General features: G+C 39.7%; 1 protein-coding gene across 3 annotated transcripts in view; it reads left to right on the top strand.

Annotated features, from left to right (window-relative positions):
* Window positions 1–24,227, top strand: part of BABAM2 (BRISC and BRCA1 A complex member 2) — a 431,603-nt gene that overhangs the window by 1,571 nt on the left and 405,805 nt on the right. For all 3 annotated transcript variants that reach the window (XR_014842461.1, XM_085019876.1, XM_021088348.2), the window contains exon 2: window positions 1,832–1,978. Coding sequence is in view for 1 of the 3 variants with exons in the window: in XM_021088348.2 (XP_020944007.1) it covers window positions 1,851–1,978 (128 nt within the window). In the remaining 2 variants the exon portion in view is untranslated. The remainder of the gene's footprint in view (window positions 1–1,831; window positions 1,979–24,227) is intronic.

Here is a 24,227-nt window from a genome sequence, read left to right as displayed (position 1 = left end):
GTAATACAGTGCCCGATACTAAGTCGATTTTCAGAACGTGTTGGGTCTGTTTCCTTTTTTCATAGAAGTGAGAGGTAAAATAGGTATTGTGGGGAAGTACATGGAAGAATAATTCTGTAATGTAGGTAAGGTCCTTTTGCTTTTTCCAAGATGAGTATTTCTGTTTTGCATATGATCTAGATAAGCATCCTTTCAAGAACTGTGACATCAATGGGTAGAAATAAAAGTGGAAATGTTGCAGAATAGGAAAAAAAAAAGCCTTCAAAATGATAATATAGGCTAGTATGCCCTTCAGAGACAAATTATAAAAGTTATCCATGTCATCTGTAAAATGGGAATTTGAATTCACACCTTAATGGGCCAGGGTTGTGAAGATCAGCTGCACTAATGCATATGGAAGCTCTTTATAAGAAATAGAAGTGTTATTAAAATACACATGATTTTTATGACTGATAATACAGGCATTAGATGTTTATTCGTATGTCGTGATCACATACTGGAATGGTGGCGGAAGAGCGTCTGTTAAGTGGTCAGAAGAGGAGCTTGTTTTATGTCTGCAGACAGCATGATTTGAGCACTGGAGGATAAAGCTTTTTACTGCTTCGGGGGTCCTTCTGGGTGTTATCACACTCTATAGGGTCACAGTGTCATTATTTATTGAAAGATGACTGCAGCCCTTCCCTTAATTCCTACTCTGAAATGATTAAAACAGGTACCAGTTTACAGCCTTTAGCAGGGAACTGTAAACTCTCATGTGGCATGATATATGAAAACTGGAACGAGCTCATCATTTACTTGTAACTTGCAGGAAATTAATTTGCTTTTGATGTGGGATTATCCTTTCAGATTGAGGAAGAAAACCATCATTTAAATTGACTTATTCACCTCTGAAAGTGGAGGCTTTCATTTAGAAATCTATTAAGAGGAATTCACGTACCCCCTCCCTCCTCCAGCCCCATGGGTTTCCAAGTAATTTAGAGATAATTTATTGGTTTTCCTTTTGTATTTTCACAGCTAAGAACTTCTTAGTGCCTTAAAGTCAAAAACTTTTAGATCCATGTTAGTTTGTGTTGCTTAATACCCGAATAGGTATGTGTTTTCATGATTTAACTGTGAAGTAGATTTTTGCTACGTCTGTTGCTCAGATCCACCATTTTCTACCAGATTTTTTGAAGGCATAATATCTTCCCTTCATACCTAAATATTTCTGTAGTTTTTGTCTCTGTATTCATTGTTAAAAGATGTTTACTGGGGGCTTAGTTTGTGCTGAGAACTTTTGTTTCTTTTTCTTTTTCTTTTTCTTTTTTATTGTCTCTTGAGGGCCGCACCCATGGCACATGGAGGGTTCCAGGCTAGAGGTCGAATGGGAGCTGTGGCCCCTGGCCTATGCCACAGCCGCAGCAATGCTGGATCCGAGCCATGTCTTCAGTCTACACCGCAGCTCACAGCAGCACTGGATCCTTAACCCACTGAGTGAGGCCAGGGATCGAACCTGCATCCTCATGGATGCTAGTCAGATTCGTTTCCACTGAGCCACGACGGGGAACTCCGGGACAGCTTTTAAGTAAAGTGTGGCAGTGTAGAAATTGGCTTTGGAAAGGGGGTGGGAATTGGATTTTAAGGATAGCAGCTCTTTCTGAAAAGTCTTTGTCTCAGTAGGGGAGCTGGAGGGTGATGGGTTCTTCTGGAAGGTCATTGAAAGAGGCTGCCACAAGACGGGAAATGAGGTGTCATGCAAGTGACACTTCTGTGTGCCGTGCCAGTTTCCAGGAAGCTTGATATATCCAGTTCCTTTGGATAGTCTCATATCATTCTTTCCTTTTCCTTTCAGTGGTGATTTGCAAGTCAGAATGTCCCCAGAAGTGGCCTTGAACCGAATTTCTCCAATGCTCTCCCCGTTCATATCTAGCGTGGTCCGTAATGGAAAAGTGGGACTAGATGCTACCAACTGTTTGAGGATAACGGACTTGAAGTCTGGGTATGTACCAGAGCCAATCCAACCTTTACTTGATAATAAACCTTTCTCATCACACTTGTAAAAATTGAACACCACAGAAATTCATCAAGTCATGACCTTATCATGTGTCGATTTAGTTGTTTTTGTCCATTTCTTGATATTTTATGTTGCAATTTGGTTTTGTTTTTTGTGCTTCCCCACCCCCTTTTTTAGGCTCACACCTGTGGCATTTGGATGTTCCCAGGCTAGGGGTCAAATTGGAGCTGCAGCTGCTGGCTCTGCACCACAGCCACAGCAATGCCAGATGTAAGCCAAGTCTGCAACCTGCACCACAGCTCATGGCAACACCAGATCCTTGACCCACTGAGGGAGGCCAGGGATCGAAGCCACGTGCTCATGGGGACTAGTCGGGTTTGTAACCCACTGAGCCACAATAGGAACTCCCTCAAATTGTTTTATTTGTGTTGTGAGCCGTTGCTCTATTGATTTATTTATTTATATGTTTGTAGGAGTCAGGTAGTACCTGTATAGAGTTGAGTAGCAATGAGAAATTGACAGTTTGTTCCTACGATTAAACTCCAGTGTGCCAACAACTAGTGGGCCATTGCTTTATGATCAAATGTTCATTTCTTCAAAGTCATATCTCTTTGGGCTTAGTGTACCATGTGGTTTTCGGCACATGCGTTTTTCATCATTGACTCGTTTTCTTGCTCTGTCTTCTGCCATCAGGATGCACTGTGAGAGCTGGGATTTGAGATTGTGAATCTGACATTATTTGTTATTCTCTCTTAAAGGGCACATGATAATAGCTAGTCGGAATGAGTCATTTTCCCCAATGAGGTTGACACAGTAAGATCTCAGGTCTAGAAATGTTGCACTTCTAAGAAACCCAACTTTTTATTTTGAAATATATTTACTTATAGAAAAGTTACAAAAATAGTACAGAAAATTCACATTGTTATATACTGATAAGAATTACTCTGGTCTTATTTAAATTTTGCCAGTTTTCCCATTAGTGTTCTTTCTTCCATCTGGGATCCAGTCTAGGATACAAGTTGCAGGTTGTCATGTCTTTGTAGACTTCCCAACTTGTGGCAGTGCCTTCGTTCTTTGTCTTTCATGATTCTGAGCCTTTTAAAGATAGCAGTGGTTAGTTACTTTGTGAAATGCTGCTCAATATGAGTTGGCCTAATGTATTCCTTTTATTAGAGTGAGAAAGATGTTTTTTCCCAAGAATACTACAGGAGCGATGTGGTACCATTTTTAGTGCATCAAATCAGGGAGTACATGATGTTCATGTGTCTACCTAACTAGTATATCAACTTTGACCACTTGGTTAAGATTGTGTCTACTAGGTTTCTCTTTTGTAAAGTTAAGTGATTTTCCCTTTGTAATTAGTAAGAATCTTGTGGAGTGATGTTTTGCGACTTTGCAGATGTTCTGGTTCTCATCATACTTGTGCCCATTAATTTCAGCGTCCATTAGTGATTCTTGCCTGCAATAATTTCTACTGCAGTGATTGTATGAGTGATTTTTAATTTCCCTATTCCTTCCACATTTGGTAATTTGAATTCATCTGCAAAGAAGCACTATCTCTTCTCCAATTATTTATCAATTCAGTGATTTATTTTTGTCAGTATGAATTTTAGGTACTTATTTTATTCTTTGGGCTATAATCCAATACTGTCTTTATTTGCTGTTTTGCTCAATTGTTCTAGCCTTTGTCATTGGGAGCTCTGTTGAGTTGGCTTTTGAGCATAGCCTCATCATTTTTTTTTGCGCATTTTCTTACTAGAAATGTTGCATTCTTGTAGTCTTTCTTTTTAGGCTCATTTGTTTTTGCCTTCTACATATCTTGCTATTTTCTGACTAAGCTGATGGCCTGGATGAAAGGTAGTAAGATAGAGAAGCCTAAGATAGTTGGACATTTCACTGGAATGGTAGGATGCTTTTAAAAAGATCTGGTATTATGGTATTACCTTCAATTAATTAATCACTTGGTATGGGGTTTATTTTGGGGGTGACAAATATGTTTTAAAATTAGTTTGATGGTTACACAATACTGTAAATATACCAACCCCCCAATTTAGTCATCTTTAAGGGTGAATTTTATGGTTTGTTGATTACATCTCATTAAAATTGTCCTTATAAAAACCAAACTTGTGACCCAGGGATGTTACCTGGCTTGAATTGGTAATGGAAAAATGGACATGGAAAAGTGTCTTTCAGAGTTCCCATGGTGGCTCAGAGCTAATGAATCCGACTAGTATCCATGAGGATGCAGGTTCGATCCTCACTCACTGGGTTAAGGATCTGGCATTGCCAAGAGCCTGCGGTGTAGGTCGCAGACTTGGCTTAGATCTGGTGTTGCTGTGCCTGTGACGTAGGCTGGAGGCTACATCTCTTATTTGACCCCTTAGCCTAGGAATTTCCATATGCTGTGGGTGCGGCCCTAAAAAGACCAAAAAGAAAGAAAAAAAAAAAGTGTCTTTCTTTAGTTTGTCAGAAACATTCTTTTCAGAGATATTGAAGACATGTTAGGGGACTGATGGCCAAAGGACTAGGGTCTGGTTTATGTAAGATGATGTAAACATATAAACCTGAACTTCCTACTCTTTTATCAGTATCCATGACTTCATCATGAAGTCACTTTACTTCTTTTTTGTAGACTCCCTCCTCGGTGCTCCCCAATTCCTGAATATTTATTCAATATTTAAGTACAAGTAATGGATCTGATAATCGGTTTGAAATGAATCCACTGGACCTGGCCCTGTCTGGACTAGCTCTGTGAAAAATATTGGGAATGGCATTTAAAGACGTATAGTGTTTATGGAATTTACTTTCTTTAGATTTAAACAAGAAACAAAAGCATCCCTACTTACATTAATGAAGTTGCAACACATAAAATGATGTGAAGAGCCTTATTCATCTGGAGTATTACTGATGCCTTTTATGTAGTACTTGGCTGAAGGAGTCATGAAAGTTCTTTGGAAGCTTGTTAACCACTCTTTCCTCAGTCCTTCCATTAACCAAAGTGTGAATTCCTCAAGTTTCTATGGCTAAACAGTGGCAGCGTCAGGGCAAAGTGTTTTTTTTTTGGTGTGTCCGTTTTGGCATTTCCTTTTCTTTTAGATCAGCAGCACTCAGTTGTGTGAATTGGGATCCACATTTGGGATTTCTATTGATTCACATGGGGCATGCTAGTAGGCCACATTATATATGCAAGGTGTGAAATGAGGAGACTGATTTTTGGAGGTCACCAGAACCAGTCTCGTTACTCTGTATAGCTACTTGCCCTTGAAGAGATGAGGTACTAGCGTATCTGATTCTGGGTCTGGCTCACAGAAGGAATAGATGGGCAAGCATCTATGCAAAGTAAGGTTTGTTTGCCTGTTTTTTTAAAATAGCAATTCATCTTTATTTCTCTTATGGCAACTAAATCTTTCTACCTGATCTAAGACTGTGTTTCTGAACTCCATTGCTAGGCTGTCAGTATTCTGGACAGGATTCTTATTTAATTTATTTTTATGCCTCCTTCAAGACGCCCATACTACCTTTCCTGTGTGTGTAAAGGTGGAATGAATGAATGGGTTAGAGGTTTTCCCAGAGAAGTTGCTTCGTTTTGGGGGTCAGAGTGGTTTGGATTTGTGGCTCAGAATATGGTTTATTGGTCTGAAAAATCAACCGAAAGTTGATTGCTTAAATTCTGTTATAATTCTTTTAAATGACATTTTCCTGACAAACGAGTTGATATTTTTGAAATTACAGTCAAGTGTGTTATTGTACTGGGTCTACTCGTCTAGGCAGAATACATGTTGAGACCTGGAGGGACCAAATTTTTTATTTTAGGGAATTATTCCATGAGCCAATGAACGTTGATTAGCTCTCTGCTCTGTGTTAATTTGATCATGAGTGTTATTTGTAAGATGCCATATTTGGTCTTTTTTAGTGGTTTACGAATCTCGAAGATGTCTAAGTGTTCAGCATTCTGGAATGATGCCTGAGAGGAAAGCAGAAAGGGTTCACTGCAACCTGTGGCAGCTGAGCCTCAATATCTTTTTTCAGTGCATCACAGTGACTCAACCTTACTGGCACATGGCAGTGTTGGGGGCATCTGCTGTGACATCTCATCCGCCCACAACTACCTGTTGCATTTTTTGATCCATGTTCTGAATTTCATTACCTAGTTAAAAATAGACACCCAGTGTACTTGATTACTAAATAGAAACGGTTTTAAAAGGTGAGTGCTGTAGGCTTTGAAGACTGATCTCAGTTTGGCTGCTTTAGTTTCTTGCTGGCAGGCTGAACCTCTCTTTTTTATTAGCCTTGTGCCTACAAGGCAGCTGCTGCCCCAGGAGACAATAGTTCAATTTTGAAGATGGGCAACTATTAACAATATAGTATATAGTTCTTCACTTGGCTTTTCCATACTCTTCTGTGATCTTTCTCCTTTTTCCCTTTGCATGTCTCTGTACTTTATCATGTATGAATACATCCCTAAACAACATAGAGTATTATTTTGTATGTTTAAAAAGTTTATACAGGAGTTCCCATCCTGGTGCAGGGGAACCGAATCCGACTAGGAACTATGAGGTTGTGGGTTCGATCCCTGGCCTAGCTCTGTGGGTTAAGGGTCTGGCAATGTTGTGAGCTGTGGTGTACGTCGCAGACAAGGCTCAGATCCTGTGTTGCTTCGGCTGTGGTGTAGGCCGACAGCTGTAGCTCCCATTGGATCTCTAGCCTGGGAAACTCCATCTGCTGCGGGTGTGGCCCTAAAAAGCAAAACAAACAAACGAATACATAGTTTATATATAAATGATGCCATACCATATGCATTCTTCTGCAACTTGCTTGTTTTGCTTAGTATTAAGTTCATGGCATTTATCTGTATTAATACTTATGGTTCTAGTTCTTTCACTGCACTGCTGTATCATATTCTGTTGTCTGAATATGCCTCCAATTTTTATCCATTCTCATGCTTACTGACTTTTATGTTGTTTTACATTTCTTTTAGCAAGGAATGCCATTATGAACATTCTTCCACCTTTGCTCAGGAGGTATATTTGAGAATATTTTCTGGGGCAGAGTTTTTTTTTTTTTTTTGCTTTTTAGGGCCACACCCTTGGCATATGGAAGTTCCCAGGCTAGGAGTCTAACTGGAGCTACAGCAGCCGGCCTACACCACAGCCACAGTAACACCAGATCCGAGCTGCGTCTGTGACCTACACCACAGCTCATGCAAACGCTGGATCCTTAACCCACTGATCGAGGCCAGGGATTGAACCCGCAACTTCATGGTTCCTAGTCGGATTCGTTTCTGCTGCACCATGACAGGAACTCTTGGAGCAGAGTTTTTTGAATTGGGTATATTTACCCATTTTTGGTTGTAAAATCAATGAGTGAGTCACCCCAATGTTTAGAAAAAAATGAATGAGAAGAAAATGGAACTATCAGAGTGTGTCACACATACTAAGATTAAGCACTGTTTGGTGAATTTTCCTTTCAGTTAAATAAGTAAGTCTGCCTGTGCTGGGCCATAATGTAAAAATATGTGTGTGATGATCAAAAAAGTTTGAAAGCTACTTTTTCAGGGTATATTGCTAGGAATAGAATTGCTAGCTTTTAAGGTATCTATTTTATTAGATATCGCTGGATTTTTTTTTATCAGTTGTCTTCTACCAGAAATGAATGAGAATTCCCATTATTCTATGGTCTCAACAATACTCTGTTGTCAGAAGTAAATTTTTGTGACGCTGATGGGTGTGAAATGGTATCTCATTATGGTTTTAATTTGTATTTCCCTAATTACTGTTGTAGCAAAGAATCTTTTCTATCCCTATTGGGAGTCCAGATTTCTTCTTTTTTTTATTTTTATTTTTTTTTAAATTTTAGGGCCACACTCGTGGCATATGGAGGTTCCTAGGCTAGGGATCAAATCAGAGCTATAGCTGCCGGCCTACGCCACACAACAACGCCAGATCCAAGCTGCATCTGCGACCTACGCCACAGCTCATGGAAACGACAGCTGCTCAACTTACTGAGTGAGGCCAGGGATCGAACCTGCATCCTCATGGATACTAGTCAGGTTCGTTTCCCCTGAGCCATGACAGGAACTCCAGATTTCTTCTTTTGAGAATAACCTTTGCCCTTGTTTTAAATGGATTGTTCATATTTTTAATAGATCTTAAAATACTCATACTGTATTTTGAATACTAATCTTTTAACAGTTATGTATATTACAAATATCTGCATTCAGTAGGTGGCTTATATTCTTAATTTGGTGCTACTGGTGGCCAGAAGTTTTAATTTAATGAAATCAAATTCATCAGTATTTTCCTTTTTAGATTTATACCTGTATGTGTGTATGTATTTGTTAAGAGAGAGAAAAGGAACATTTCAAGAAATTCTGTTCCATCCAGAAGTCATATATCTTTCAATAAGAATTTAAAGCTTTCTTTTTTGGTCTTTAAATAGAAATCCATTTCTTCTATAAAATGTGTTGGTTGAGATAGGAACGTAGGTTTTTTTTTTCTTTCTCCCCACTGGATAACTGGCTGTCTCAGCATCATTTATTGAAAAGATCATCCTTTGCCTGAGGCTCTGCAATAGTACCTCTCTTATGAAGTCAAGTTTACCTCACACATGGATGGATCTGTTTCTAGGTTTTCTGTCCTGATCTGTCAGCCTCATTGTCCTTGGGCCAGTTCCCACTGTATTAACCATTACGACTTTTAGGGTGTCATAATAGCTGGTACAAAAACTCTCCTCATTCATCTTGCTCTGATTCTTAAAAATTATCCCGCTTAACCACATATCCTAAATACTTTTTGATAACCTCATTTCAAAGGTTGCATATTGGTCTATTAGGACATACCACGATTCACGTAACAAAAGCCCCTCTTTTTAACTCACTGAGAAAAGGAAATGAAGGGGAACTGACCTGGTGAGGGGGTACTTGAGAACTGATGGTCAGGAAAGCTCTCTAGGAGGAAGTGACATTTCAGGTGAATCAAGAAAGATGAGAACAATTCAGTGCGAAGAGCTGGGAATTTGTTGTAAGAAGAGAATACCATGTGCAGAGGCAAGAGAAAGCTTCTCACGTTTAAGGATCTTCAAGGCCGCTGTGGTTGGAATAGAGGGAGACAGTGTGAGAGGGAAGTGAGATGAGCTTCTGAAGTTAGTCAGGGGCAAGATTATACAGAGCCTAATGGGATGGATCAGTCTGTCTATCTATCTATCCATCCATCCATCCATCCATCCATCCATCCATCCATCTGTTTATCTATCTCATAGATGCACAAACACACACACACACATAAATTTATATATATATTTGGGACTTGGGTTTCAGTCTGGGTAGAATGAGAAGCTATTGAAGGATTTTAGGCAGAGTGACATCTTATTTATATTAAAAAAAAAACAACACTGGTTGTTATATGGAACATGGCTCATGCAGGATAAGGTAGACTGGTTAGTTGTCCGTTACGAGAGAGCTGGTGAGAGGTGATGGAATCTTGGAATATAGTGGTGGCAACGAAGATGGGAAGAAGAGAATGGGCCATAAGCTATTTAGAAGGTAAAATCATATGTATGTTGAGTTTGGGGTTTGAGAGAGAATCAAGAATGACTTCCTCTTTGTTAGCTTGAGTGAACAGGTAGGTAGATGGCCATGCCATCTGCTGAGATGGCAAGGTGAGAAGATTGAAGAGGAACTGCTTTCATCTGGATTGATTGGTGTCTGGGCCTGCCAGGCGGCTATCATTGTATCATTCTTTTTGCCTCTTTCCGGTGCTGAATCTCACATCTTTCTTGTTTTACTCTCCAGCTTTGTTAGAGCATGTATATACCCCCATAGCATCCTAAGAAAGATAGGAAAGGAGGTTCAATTGTGAGTTCAGGGAAGTAAAAATATTTGTATTCTGCTTTTAAGCATGATTGATAATTTGGGCAAGTACAGAAGTATAGGTTGCAAATTATCTTCTTTTTGAATTTGGAGGCTTTGATCTGTAATCTTGGGGCCCCCCAACAGGTATTGTAGTTTCATGGTTATAGTGTCTTGTCTTCTCTGTAGAGAATTAATTATAGTTGTTTTTTTTTTTTTTAAATTGAGGTATAATTGACTAAATGTTTAAAAAGCGCTTCTCCTATACTTTGTATTATCTGTTTTGCTCTCTGTCTTTCATATTGGTGGCTTTTCTTAAAACTGATGGTTCTTATCTGTCCCTGTCTATGAAAGAGTGAGGCTCTAAAACGTGATTTTGAAGTTCTTTGTGCGTAGCTGGGCTTGCCAACTACTGAGACTCCCTGTGGTCTGATCAGGCAGTGTGGACCTGCGATTTGCATTTATCTCATATATGTTTGGTCTTCATCCATACTTCCAGGCTCATAGCTCCCCAAGTCCTTGGAATTTACTGAATGATTTAAGAGCAGTGGGATAAGAGTTGGTCTCTTGTCCTCAGTTCCTGAAAAAGCTTCAGGGATGGTGACTTTTGGATCCCACCAAGGGTAAAAAGAGAGCAAACCGGCTGATTAGAAGGTTGGAACTTTAGTCCTACCCCTTGACCTCTGGGAAGTAGAGAGTGGCTAGAAGTTGAATCAGTTGCTCATGGCCAATGATTTAATCAATCAGGCCTATGTAATGAAGCCTCCGTAAAAACCCAGGAGGTCTGGCTATTGATTTGTGTCATTTAATGTCCTCTTATAATGAAATGAGTAATCTAATGAGTAAATGGGCTTTCCCATTTTCCCATTAATAGGACCTGAGGTGGGGGTTGTGGGAACCTCTGATTTATAGCCAATGGGTCACTGGCATCTGAAATAGGAGGTGTCTTGTGGGACTGAGCCTAAACTTTTGCCTATGGAATGGGATCTTATCTCCAGATAGATAGTGCAGAAGTAAGTTGAATTGTCAGACCCTGGTTGGGTGAGAATTGCTGTTGGTATGGGGAAGCCTCCACACACACGTTGAAATTGGGTCCAGGAACCCTTTTGCAGGCAGTAAAAAACCTGGTCTTTTTATTAGGTGATTGTCAGATTCATTATCCAGAGGTCTTTTCTCTGAGACTATAAAAAAAATAAAAAAGAAAAAAAAGAAAAAAAAAGAAAAGTGCCCATATGGATGTGTATATTCCTGTGTGTCAGCAAAATGTCAATGATTGGGCTAAAGAATATGTAAATTTTAAGGCTTTTGACATATTTAGCATATTAGTTTATTATATTTATATGTAAAGACTGTAAATATACACATATTTCTCTTCAGAAACATATTAGCAAGTTTTATTCCTAGTAGTAGGATATATATAGGAACTAGGATGCAGTTCCTCTAGTTTTGGTAATAGCAGTATTACACATTTTGTAAGATTACTTGCTAATTCAGTAGATGGAAATGGTATTTAATTGCTCTTTTATTTTATTTATTGGCATGTGGGTGTGTCTGTGTGTGTGCAAAAACAGCCAATTCATGACATTTGTCCATTTTTCTGATGTGCTGTTTGTCTTTTTCATATTAATTTGTACATTTATTTATTTATTTATTTATTTTTATTACTCAAATGAATTTATCACCTCTGTAGTTGTATAATGATCATCACAATCCAGTTTCACAGGATTTCCATCCCACAACCCAGGCACATCCCCCCACCCCCCAAACTGTCTCCTGCGGAGACCATAAGTTTTTCAGTGTCTGTGAGTCAGCATCTGTTCTGCAAAGAAGTTCAGTCTGTCCTTTTTTCAGATTCCACATGTCAGTGAAAGCATTTGATGTTGGTGTCTCATTGTCTAACTGACTTCACTTAGCATGATAATTTCTAGGTCCATCCATGTTGCTAAAAATGCTGGTGTTTTGTTCCTTTTAATGGCTGAGTCATATTCCATTGTGTATATGTACCACATCTTCTTGATCCTCTCCTCTGTCGATGGACATTTAGGTTGTTTCCATGTCTTGGCTATTGCAAATAGTGCTGCAGTGAACATCGGAGTACATGTGTCTTTGCGAGTTGTGGTTTTCTGTGGGTAGATGCCCAGGAGTGGGATTGCTGGATCAAATGGCATTTCTATTTTTGTACATTTTTAATATATTATGAAGATGAACCTTTCGTCATAGGTTTTACAGATTTTTTCCCCCAAGTTTTCAGTGTTGTTCCATTAAATTAATTAATTTATTCAATATGCACACTCTCTTAAATAGTTGTTATTGAGGCAGTAGTAAAGGTACAGCATATAAAAAAAGATAAAAAAATAAAAGATTCAAAAAGGTGTTAACTAGAAAACACATCTCCTATTCCTTTCCCCTAATAGTCTTCTCTGGAGACAAGTGCTCTTACTAGTTTCTTGTACTTCTTTTAGAGGTATTCTTTGCAGACATAAGCCCTTTTAAAAAAATTTCTGCATAAGCAATAGCTGTGGTAAATTGTTATAGTCATGGCTCCTGATAAAGCATGCCTCGCCTTATTTATCTCTTCTCCTTTGAACATGGTTTTGCCCTTCTTTTCATCCACAGGTGGAGTCTGTTTCCTCACCCCTTGAATCTGGGATGGCTTTGAAACTTGTTTCTCTCTGTAGGAAGGGGCGTGAAGATGATGATGTGTGGCTTCTTAGTCTAGGCCCTAAGGGGCTTGCCGTGCTGCTTCCCTCTCGTGGAATACCACCGTTGCCATGGGCAGCAGTCTCCTGGCCTAGCATCCTTTAGAGAGAATGGCTCAGGTATCCCCGCTGTGCCAGCTGTGCTCAGGCCCGGAGCCAACCCATGAGCTGAATGCAGCTGCTTGAGTGAGCCAATGAGACACCTGCAGAATCGAATGGCCAACCCACAGATTGATGAGAAATAAAAATTGTCGTCTTGAGCCACTAGGTTTTGGGGGTGGTTTGTTATGCAGCAATAAATAACTGATATAGTTAACAGCTTAAACATTCATATAAACTATATTTTGAAGGTGGCTTCGTATTAGTACTTAGAGAGCTGCTTTTTAATCCCTGCATAGTATTCCAGTGAGTGAATGTACTATAAGTCAATGTTATTAATAGATATTCAGTTGGCATCTGTCTTTTGCTATAACATGGGATTGTAAAGAATCGCCTTATGTATATCTTTTTTGAGTGTTCAGAGTGCACTTTATTTTTTTTTGTTTTTGTTTTTTTCATTTTTTAAAGTTTTATTGATATATAGTTGATTTACAAGGTTGTGATAATTTCTGACATCCAACAGAGTGTTTTAGTGATATGTATACACACATCCATTCTTTTCCAGATTCTTTTTCCATAAAGATTGTCACAGAATCCTTTTTTTTTTTTTTGTCTTTTTGCTATTTCTTTGGGCCGCTCCTGCAGCATATGGAGGTTCCCAGTCTAGGGGTCGAATTGGAGCTGTAGCCCCTGGCCTACGCCAGAGCCACAGCAATGTGGGATCCAAGCCGCGTCTGCAACCTACACCACAGCTCACGGCAACACCGGATCGTTAATCCACTGAGCAAGGGCAGGGACTGAACTCGCAACCTCATGGTTCATAGTCGGATTTGTTAACCACTGTACCACGACGGGAACTCCCCCTTTTCTATTTATATTTGATTCGCCAAAACTTTGTATGTTGTCATCAAATCTTTTTCCTTCAGAGATTCTTTTAACGTTTTGCACAGTTAATGCCTTTTCCACTTTGAGCCCACCTACATTTTCTTCTGTTATAGTTTCATTTTTATTCAAAAGCAATCACTTAATCTGGAATTTATTTTGGTGTATAACACATTATAGAAATGAGATTTTATTATTTTTCTAATTAATTCTATAGGAGTTCCCATTGTGGCTCAGCAGAAATGAACCTGACTAGGATCCTTGAGGACATGGTTTGATCCCTGGCCCCACTCAGTGCTATGAAATGTGGTGCAGGTTGCAGATGCGGCTTGGATGTAGTGTTGCTGTGGCTGTGGTGTAGGCTGGCAGCTGCAGCTCCAATTTGACCCCCTATATATATATATATAATTCGATAATTATGTATGTAATTATCTAGTTGTTCCAGCACCATTTGTAAAATGAATCCTTTACTCAGTCGCTATTTTGAAATGCCATCTTATATGCTAACTTCTTTTACTTCTTTCTTTTTTTTTACATAGAAAAAGTGACTTTATTGGTGTATAGTTCTATAGATTTTAACGCATGCATAGATTCATGTAATTGCCACAATAGTCAGGATACGGAACATTTCCTTCCATCTCGAAAACTCCCTCATGCTGCCCCTTTGTAGTTACATCCCGCCCGCCCCAAATCCTGCAACCACTGATGTGTTCTCCATCACTGTTTTGGCTTTTTGAGAAAGTCGCGTGTACTTGTTTCTTGTCTTCTTTTTCTTTTCAGTGATCTAAGTGTATCTACCTTATGCAATTATATAGCTTTTTAATTTTTGTAGCTCTATAATATGTTTGAATACTTGTGTGGTCTTACTTGCTGGGCGTTGGACTGACATTGCATAAAACCTTTTTATTTCTGTGGAGAGAATGTACATCTTTATAAGAAGAGTCAAGCAACTTTCTGTAAAGGGTCAGATGGTAAATATTTTACCAGGTATATGAGCCTTACTATTTTTGTTGCTACTATGTTAGCTTTGCCATTGCAGCATGAAATCATTTAAATACAAATGATTATGTTTAAAAAGTAGAGAAGTGGCCACTGGATCATAGTTTTATAATATTGACTATTCCTACTTTATAATATTAAGAGTATACCTCTTCAGGAATATGGTCAGTCTCTCTTATTCACATCCATTTTTGTGTCTGTGGATACCGGTCTGTGTTTTCTTCATTTCGTTTCTGCACATTTTGTTCCTGTTAACTTATTCCTAGGTATTTATTCTTTGGCTGTTAGCATATAGAAATTCTTAGTGGTTTACTGGCACATATGAAAGCTGCTGTAGGGCCTATGCCCAGTGAACTCTGCCATCAGCCTTGGGAACTCTTGCTAGGATTCCGCCCTCTTCCCCCAGAGCCTGGGATGGGGAGTGCTAGGATGAATTGGAGTCTGGAGTTTTAGGTGGCTCTTAGTCGGGGTTTTCATGCTCTGCGGTGATTTCATTTCAGGGTGACCTCATATGGTATGGAAGTTGGGATAGGGGACAAGGCGAAGGGAAGTGGCCAGTCTCCTGCGTAAAGGAGAGGGCTCGAAGATTCAATGAGTCTACTAAATGATTCCTAGCTCCACTGTGCATTGCTCAAGGGAACAACAACAACAAAAAAATCACTCCTACCCTTATCTTTTGTCCCCTCCATTCTGTGCAATTTTAAGGTAGTTTTAGAATGGCTTTTGTTTAGGTAGAAAGACAGATTTGCTAATTTTTTTTTTTTTTTTTTTTTTTTGTCTTTTTGCCATTTTTAGGGCCGCTCCTGCAGCATATGGAGGTTCCCAGGCTAGGGGTCGAATCGGAGCTGTAGCTGCCAGCCTACACCATAGCCACAGCAACATGGGATGTGAGCTGCATCTGTGACCTACACCACAGCTCACGGCAATGCAGGATCCTTAACCCACCGAGCGAGGCCAGGGATCGAACCCGCAACCTCATGGTTCCTAGTTGGGTTCATTAACCGCTGAGCCACAGCGAGAACTCCTAAAGTGAGACTCTTTTAATACATGTTAGTAGACACATACATTTGTTTTAGGGCCCCTAATTCACTGCTCCTTTGCCCTCATTTACATGTTAAAGGACTCCTTCTGTCCAGTAGAACAGCTTTCTTCTTGGCTTCCACAAAGGTGCTTGCATAAGCTTGCTTTTTGGTGCCATGGTCTTGAGAAATAGTTTCGTAATTTTCCTTTTCAGGGCCACATTTCCTGAGTAATTTGGTTATCTTTCTAATGGCATATTATGAAAGTTGTTTTTCCTATTGACCTTGCTTCTCTTGACCTTTTGAAACATGTGTCCTTTTGGTTTTCTGAAAAGGTTTTTATCTCAACCTTTGCTCTTGCCAACTTATGGATAAGAGATCTTGAATCAAGTGGAAGTTTTGGGAAATATTTTGATGTCCCACTGTTATAAGTAGGTATAATGCCCTCGGAATAATTGTTATTTTTTTCCATCTAGAGACTCCTAAGCCTTTTTCAGTTTAAAAGCATTATTACTCTAGAAGGGGGGATTGAGGCAGAATAACTCAGGTGGTCAAGGGGGGAGTGTGGGCATCATTGCACTAGGTGCATTCTTTGATCTGCTGTTGATTAGCATTTGTGGCTTAAGGGCTCCAGGGAGTAACATCCCCACAGGCCTTGTTTACTACAGGGAGTAACGCCCAGATGGACATTAATCCCTAACCCCCTGTGACTCAGTTTTTGGGAAGAAAAGGGCAAAGAAACCATGAGACTTATGGGACATTTCCACCCCTAAGACCTCTGTTGGGCAAGGACTGATATAGGTAACTTAAGCAAGGCCAGTGCGAGAAAACCACATCTTTCTGGACCCCATGTTGGTACCCCCCCATCTTTAAGGGATAAAAACCCCTATAAGACAATAGAGAGAGGGGACTCGTCTCCCTCTTCCCAGCTGTCCTGGGAGCTATTTTCTTTCCTGTAATAAAGACTTTGCTTGCTTAAAAAAAAAAATAAATAAAAAATGAGAAGCATTATTTAAAATTTTTTTTGTTCAATAAATTTATTAACATATAGGTTCAATTTGGGGCTTAGCACATACTTTTAAAAAATGTGGTATAATAGGAGTTACCATTGTGGCTCAGTGGTAACAAATCTAACTGGTATCCATGAAGATGTGGGTTTGATCCCTGGCCTCTCTCAGTGGTTAAGAATCCGGTGTTGCCGTGAGCTGCGGTGTAGGTTGCAGGTGCGGGTCAGATCCTCGCGTTGCTGTGGCTGTGGTGTAGGCCGGCAGCTGTAGCTCTGATTTGACCCCTAGCCTGGGAACCTCCATTTGCTACGGGTGCAGCCCTGAAAAGACAAAAAAAAAAAAAAAAAGTTGTAAAATATATTTAACCTGGATTTGCCGTTTTCACCATTTTAAAGTGTATACTTCATTGTCACTAAATACATTCAGAGTGTTGTGTAGCTGTCACCACCCTCCATCTCCAGAACATTTTTAATCTTGCAAAACAAACTCCATGCCCATTGAACAATAACTCTCCATTCTCCCTTCCTTCAGCCCTCGGCAGTCACCATTTTATTTTTTTGTCTATGAATCTGGCTACTTTAGGCATCTCATATAAGTAGAATTATGCAGAATTCGTATTTTTGTAACTGGCTCATTTCATTTGACATAGTGTCTTCAGGGTTTATCCATGTTGTACCATGTGTTGAAATTTTCTTTGTTTTTAAGGCTGGAAAATATTCCCTTGCATGTATATGCCATATTTTGTGTATCTACTCGCCCAATGATGGACACTTAGGTGGCTTCCACCTTTCGGCTGTTGAGTAAGGCTGCTGTAACTATGGGCATGCAAACATCTTTTATTTTTATTTATTTATTTTTTGCCATCCATATGGCATGCAGAAGTTCCAGTGCCACAACGGTGACAATGCTGAATCCTTAACCTGCTGAACCACCAGGGAACTCCTGCAAACATCTGTTTGAGACCTATTTTCATTTCTTTTAGGATTTTACCCAGAAGTGGAATTGCTGGATCATATGGTAATTTTATGTTTAATTGTTTGAGATACTACCATACTGTTTTCCACAGTGGCTGCCCCATTTCACTTCCACGTGGAAGTATTATCTGTGCTGCCCCAGTACCAAGCTAGGGGAGTATTGACCAGCACTGAATGGCAAGTAGGTTAAGTGTCAGCCTACAGAATACACAGGTACTGCGTGACTGTGTTTGTGTATAAAAGTCTTCGATGTATGTGTGCCTGTGTAGCTCTAAATGTACCGAGAAAGGTTTGGAAGGATGTTTGACAAACTCAATTCGATGGCTAGCTTGGGAGAGGGAAGGAATATGAGCAGTGAAGGGATACTTCGTACTTTCATCTCCATAGTCTTATGATTTTTTTTTTTTTTTTTACAGTGCAAGATCTGTGCTTGTGTAATTCATTTTATAAAAAAGAGTTTACTTTTTTTTTTTTTTTTTTAAATGGCTGCACCTGCGGCATGGAAGTTCTCAGTCTGGGGATTGAACCTGCACCAGCACAGCTACCTGAGCCTCTCAAATTCATTTTTAAAGAAGGTGAATTTGGCTTTTTACAGTTTTTGCTGTAGGAGCCCAGTGGGGGGGGGGGGAGGACAGCAGCAGGGGGCATTAATATTCGTGTCAGGAGAAAAGGCAGACATTGGGCTAGAAGACAGAAGAAATGGGCTTGAGGAAGAATGAAATGCAAAGGAGGAAACCACGAAATCCAAAGGAAAGCGGTTTTGTCACTTTTTTGTGTTCTTCCCAGTGTAGTTTTATGATCAGGACTCTCTGTGTGAATATATACCTTATATTGTAGGAATGACAGAACTTTCCATAGCATTCCTGGAAAGAATATAAAGTTGGGAGTTCCTGTTGTGGCTCAGTGGTAAAGAACCCAACGAGGATCCATGAGGATCCAGGTTTGATCCCTGGCCTTGCTCAGTGGGTTAAGAATCGGTGTTATCATGAGCTGCGGTGTAGGTCGCAGACTTGGTTCGTATCCCGTGTTACTATGGCTGTGGTGTAAGTCGGCAGCTGCAACTCTGATTTGACTCCTAGCCTGGAAACTTCCATATGCCGCTGGTGCTGTCCTAAAAAAACCAAAAACCAGCTAATCAACCAACCAAAATATATATGTGTGTATATATATATATATGTAAATTGATTTTACTGTTTTAAAATGATTTTTTCCATTAGAGCTGGTTTAGAGTGTTCTGTCAGTTTTCTACTGTATAGTAAAGTGACCCAGTCACACACACACATATACATTATTTTTCTTATGTCATGCTCCATCATGCTCCATCACAAGTGACTAGATATAGTTCCCTGTGCTCTACAGCAGGATCTCATTGCTTATCCATTCCAAATGCAATAGTTTGCATCTTTGAACCCCAAATTCCCAGTCCATCCCACTCCCTCACTCTCCCCCTTGGCAACCACAAGTCTATTCTCCAAGTCCATGAGTTTCTTTTCTGTAGAAAGATTCATTTGTGCCATATATCAGATTCCAGATATAAGTGATATTATATTCTCTCTCTGACTTCCTTCACTCAGCATGAGAGTCTCTAGTTCCATCCATGTTGCTGTGAATTGCATAGTGGAAACAGACTATGGCCAACATTGGATTCAGAGCTCTAAATAGACATTGTCTTTCTATCTAGCTGCTTATCTCTATCTATCTATCTATCTATCTATCTATCTATCTATCTATCTATCTATCTACCTATCTATCTGTCTATCTATCTACCATCTATCTATTATCTATCTGTCACTATACAGAAATGAACAATAATTGACTTTAGCATTGTGAATAGTATAAAGCTGTCTTTTTCGTTGGCTCTTTGTTCTCAGTAAATCTGTAAGGAATGTTTTTATAATCATATCTTTAATTTTTTTTTTTTTAAACATGTGAAGGCATGAAGTCTCAGAGAAGTTAAGCAGCTCATTCAGATTCCTTAGCTGACAAGGGGTGGAGGGCACGGCTGGACCCAGGTCTTCTCTACTACATGTTATTTGTTTGTTTGTTTTTCAAGAAAGCATGGGCCAGAAAAAGATTGGAATCACATATCACTGTAGTATCTTGTGGGATGGGTGTTTTGGCCACGTACATTTGTGAAATATCTTTAGATATGAACACTAAGAAGATGCATTTACTGAATAGAATTCGGATAGAACTTTGTTAGGTAATTGAGACTAAAACTCAAATGTCAGGAAGAGGTCAGTATTAGAAGTCATTCAGAAAAAGTAGCTGTCTAAAATAACACCATTTTCTAGGCAACAGGTTTCTACAAATTGGCTAGCTCCCAGTGTTGTAAATAATTTGCCAGGAGTTTATGGATGTCTCCAAGTTAAAGGCTATGTGGAGGAAACGCAGTTTCATGACTGGAACTGGGGCAGAAATTAAACACATGTAGTTATTTTATTAAGTCTGTCACTGATTCATTCTTTGACCTAAATTCTCAGACTCTTTCATAATTTTTGCTTTTTTCCATTATTCAAGTTGTTGAACAGTTGGAAGCTTAAGTAATGTTGCACATCTTAACTAAAAGTATGTAATTATTGGCATTCTGGAATAATTTCTTATAGCAAAGCCCCGTGTATTTAATTTTCCCTGAAGGCAGTAGTGGTCGTGTTTTTCTTACGCTAAAAATGTCTTTAGCAGTTGTTTATCATTGGCAGGTTTTTATCAAAACAGGAGCCCCTCCTTATCCACAAGAGAGTATGTTCCAGTGATGCCTGAAACCACAGATAGTCATGGACTCTGTGCATGCTGTTTTTCCTTTTTGCACATGGATGCTAAAGTTTAATGTATACATTCGGTGCAGTAAGAGATGAACAATAATGATAGTAAAATAGAACTATTGTAATAACTATATCCTGTAATAAAAGGTATATGTTGTGGTCTCTCTCTCTCAACATATCTTGTACTGTGAGCACCCTTTTTCTTCTTAAGGTGTTGGGAGAAGATAAAATGCCTCCAAAATTAGATGAAGTGAGGTGAGTGATGTAGGCTTTGTGACTTGGCGTGAGGCTGACCAATGACCTGACCATGTATCGCAAGCAGGTGCACCTGCTTTGGGTGATCCTGAGTCATCGAGCCTTGAACATGGCAGTGGTTGGTATCAGGAGCAGACTGTGCAGATGGTTGGGGTTTCCCGATGGGATGGCTCACGACTGCATCCTGTTACCCAGGGAGCATGTGAACCTTAAAGTTTATGAGTTGTTTACTTCTGGAATTTTCCGTTTAATATTTTCGGACTTGAACCATTGGTAACTGAAACCTTGGAAAGCGAAACTGCGTTTAAAGGGGGACTACTATGCATTTATTATATCCATCTTTGTACATATGTATGTCAGAGATAAAAGAATGTGTAAATCAGGAAAGTGTTCTGAGGATTAAAGTAGTTCACATGGAGAATCGAGAGTCCAGGAGGATTGGCGGAATCATGGCCATTTCAGGTCTTTCGTCCTGAGTTCAGTTCATAGCAGGCCACTTCTTTAGGTGTGGAGGCCCAGGATTTAAAGCTGAGCTATACTGTGCTTAGACTTTCTCAAAAATTATGACTCGCTGCCACAGGTTATGCCAGCAGTCATACTGTAAGATTGGGCGACCCGCTCCAAACGGGATCATCAAATTAGTTCGTATCTTCTTGAAAGGAATGCATCCAAGAATATGTTGGAGCTACATCTGGATGCAAATGACGTGGTGTTAACAAATTCTGAGCAGTCAGATAGATCATCTGATGATAAATTTTAAGCAGTGAGCTAAATTAATATTACTGTCAACTTAGCGGGGATATCAAAAGAACACTTGGAAAGGAATAAATTAATGGTGTTTGTTACTGTAGTGGGAAAACCAAGGTGAAGAGAGAGATTGGGAGACATCAAAGTAAAGCCGTTTATCTTTATAGCCAAGGACCTTCAGCATTTAAGGGATCTCTAGAGAAATATTTCTCAAGTTGTCTCTGGCGAAGGACTCGAGGTTTCAAAAACTTCCAATCTGTCACCAACTGATATGTTTATCAACGGTAATGAAAAAGAATTAGAAAAAAGTGAGATAAAAAAGGCATATGAAATAGAAGGCCTGGGTTTTTAATATTAGATCCATCAGATTGAAAACTACTCTTAACTTGCTTTAACAGTTTCCAGATTCTCACTCTCAGTCTCTGTGCTTGTCCTCTCGTGGGTTGGTAACAGTTTAACGTCTAGTTCTGGTCCCTGGGCTGCACTTTGAGTATCACTATTCAGATGGTTGCTTTCTTCATGCTCACAGTCCAGGAATTGGCCTTTTTTGGATTTCTTTCTCAAGGGTGACACGGTAGTACATTCGTGAGAAATAATTCCTGGCTACACATTGAATAATCTGAGATACCGTCTTTTTTTCTTTTTAAACAAATAGATTAGAACAAATGTTGTGGAGGGTTGTAAGAATGAGGCCTTTTCTCAAAATTACTATAAATTTCCATTAGTTGGGTCAGTAAAAACTGAGTTTTACATCATTACATCATTACTTTGTTTATATTTTCTGCCTATTGACAAAGAAGCAGGACTTTTAAGTAAGGAGAGAATGTTTACACTGTAGTCTATTTTGGGGAAGCTTCTTCCTTTATTCTTGCGTATTGTAAAGGTCAAACTTTTTTTTTTTTTTTTTGCTATTTGCTTGTTAAAGCTAAATAAGATTTATATTTTCTTTCTTTCTTTTTTTTTTTCTTTTTTTTTTTTTTTTTGTCTTTTGTCCTTTTGGGGCCGTACCTGTGGCATGTGGAGGTTCCTAGGCTAGGGGTCTAATCAGAGCTGTAGCCACCAGCCTATGCCAGAGCCACAGCAATGCCAGATCCAATGTCTGCGACCTACACCACAGCTCACGGCAATGCTGGATCCTTAACCCACTGAGCGAGGCCAGGGATTGAACCCTCAACCTCATGGTTCCTAGTCGGATTTGTTTCCACTGTGCCATGACGGGAACTCCTGATTTATATTTTCTAAGGTGATAAACATCTTAACACTCGATGCCAGTGACTTGGGTGGCATTTGTTTTTCTCTTGTTGTAACTGATGAAAATGTTTACGGACTGGGCCAGACTCATGAAGTCAATTTTAATTATATTGGTTTTTTTGGTTTGTTAAGATATTAACATTTGCCATTTCAAGTTTGTTTTATGAAGTTCATGGTAGAGTTCATTTCTTTATAAAAGCTTAACACAAGACCTGGTGTTGGCTTTTGAAGTCATAGTATAATGTTGTTTTCCTCTAGTTACAGAATTTCAAGATTGGAAGGTATTAGACTCTCACGACCGCCAGGTGACTGTTAGCCCCTCCTGCTGCTTTTCTGCTCAGGTGCCTGCCTGCACTGTGCCCAAGTCTCTCCAGTCACAGGGAAACTCCAGGAGTCCCAAGGCTGCTCACTGGGCAGAGTACTGTTAGAATGTGTCCCTTCTACATTCAGAGGCAGGTTGGAACAGACTTAATCTACCCTCCCTCCGAGTGGCAACACTTCACATAAACGAAGATGAGTGTTGTGTTTTGTCGTTTTCTCTTCTGCAGGCTGACACCATAGCCTTTTACCATCCTTGCTGGCATCTTTTGAATGCGATCCAGCTAGTCTCTCTGCTTTTTTTTTTTTTTTTGGCTTTTTACCATTTATTGGGCCACTCCCGCAGCATATGGAGGTTCCCAGGCTAGGGGTCGAATCGGAGCTGCAGCCGCTGGCCTACACCAGAGCCACAGCAACACAGGATCTGCGCCGCATCTGTGACCTACACCCCAGCTCACCGCAACGCTGGATCTTTAACCCACTGAGCGAGGCCAGGGATCTAACCTGCAACCTCATGGTTCCCAGTCAGATTTGTTAACCACTGCGCCATGACGGGAACTCCATAAAGTCATTTTAGTGGGTCTGATTCACATTTAAAAAAATATGAAATAAGATAAAATTGAATAAAAATGTAAGTGCATTTCATGTAATAAAGCTAAGTGTTATAGATAAATGCTTCCATTTATAAATAGATGCATACATACTTGTATACATCCACATCCGTGAATGTGTACAGATACGCTCAGTGCACGTAGGTGTACCGAGTGGTGGTGTAAGATGGGGATTGTTAAGTTTCTTGCTGTGTGTCAGAAAAGTGTGGCAGTCTCTGGTCTAGTTGAGAAGCTTCCCCTCCTTGCTTTTCCCTGACCCCGGATTAGATCTTCCCGCTGATATTCTTCTCCTCGTCGCCCTGGGGGTCCTGCAGGAGGGGCATCCTGGGCCCCGTTAGATTTCACGTGGGACCTGGAAAAATCATTTTACTGCTCTGATCGGACCCCCTTTTGTCTGTGGCATAAAGAAGGCGTAGTAATGAGGTGAGGGGGGTCAATCAAAGCTCTTTTTTGTTTGTTTGTTTTAAATTCTGAAAATTATTACCCAAGTGAAATGAAGGCTTTAATAAAAATACTGTTTGAGATAGACTTTCTGTTCTCTATATCTTTGGCTTTACAATTTGCACTTTCAAATACCCCTCCCAGTAAATCCTTACTCTGTGCCAGGCACTGTTCTTAGTACTTTATATGTATCAAGTCAGTGGATCCTCGTAACAATTCCATGGGAGTGTGCCTATCATCCCCACTTTACAGAGGAGAAAACCAAGGACGAGACGGATGATTTCACTTGCTTAAGGCTTTAAAATTCTTTTTTTTTTTTTTTTG

The sequence above is a fragment of the Sus scrofa genome, chromosome 3, assembly GCF_054392235.1.
Source record: "Sus scrofa isolate SSC_HxYL_T2T_F1_AM1 chromosome 3, Sscrofa_HxYL_maternal_Yorkshire_Landrace_v2.0, whole genome shotgun sequence".
Classification (NCBI taxonomy): domain Eukaryota; kingdom Metazoa; phylum Chordata; class Mammalia; order Artiodactyla; family Suidae; genus Sus; species Sus scrofa.
Note: the sequence above shows the minus strand (reverse complement) of the source record. Positions and strands in the feature narration are given on the sequence as shown.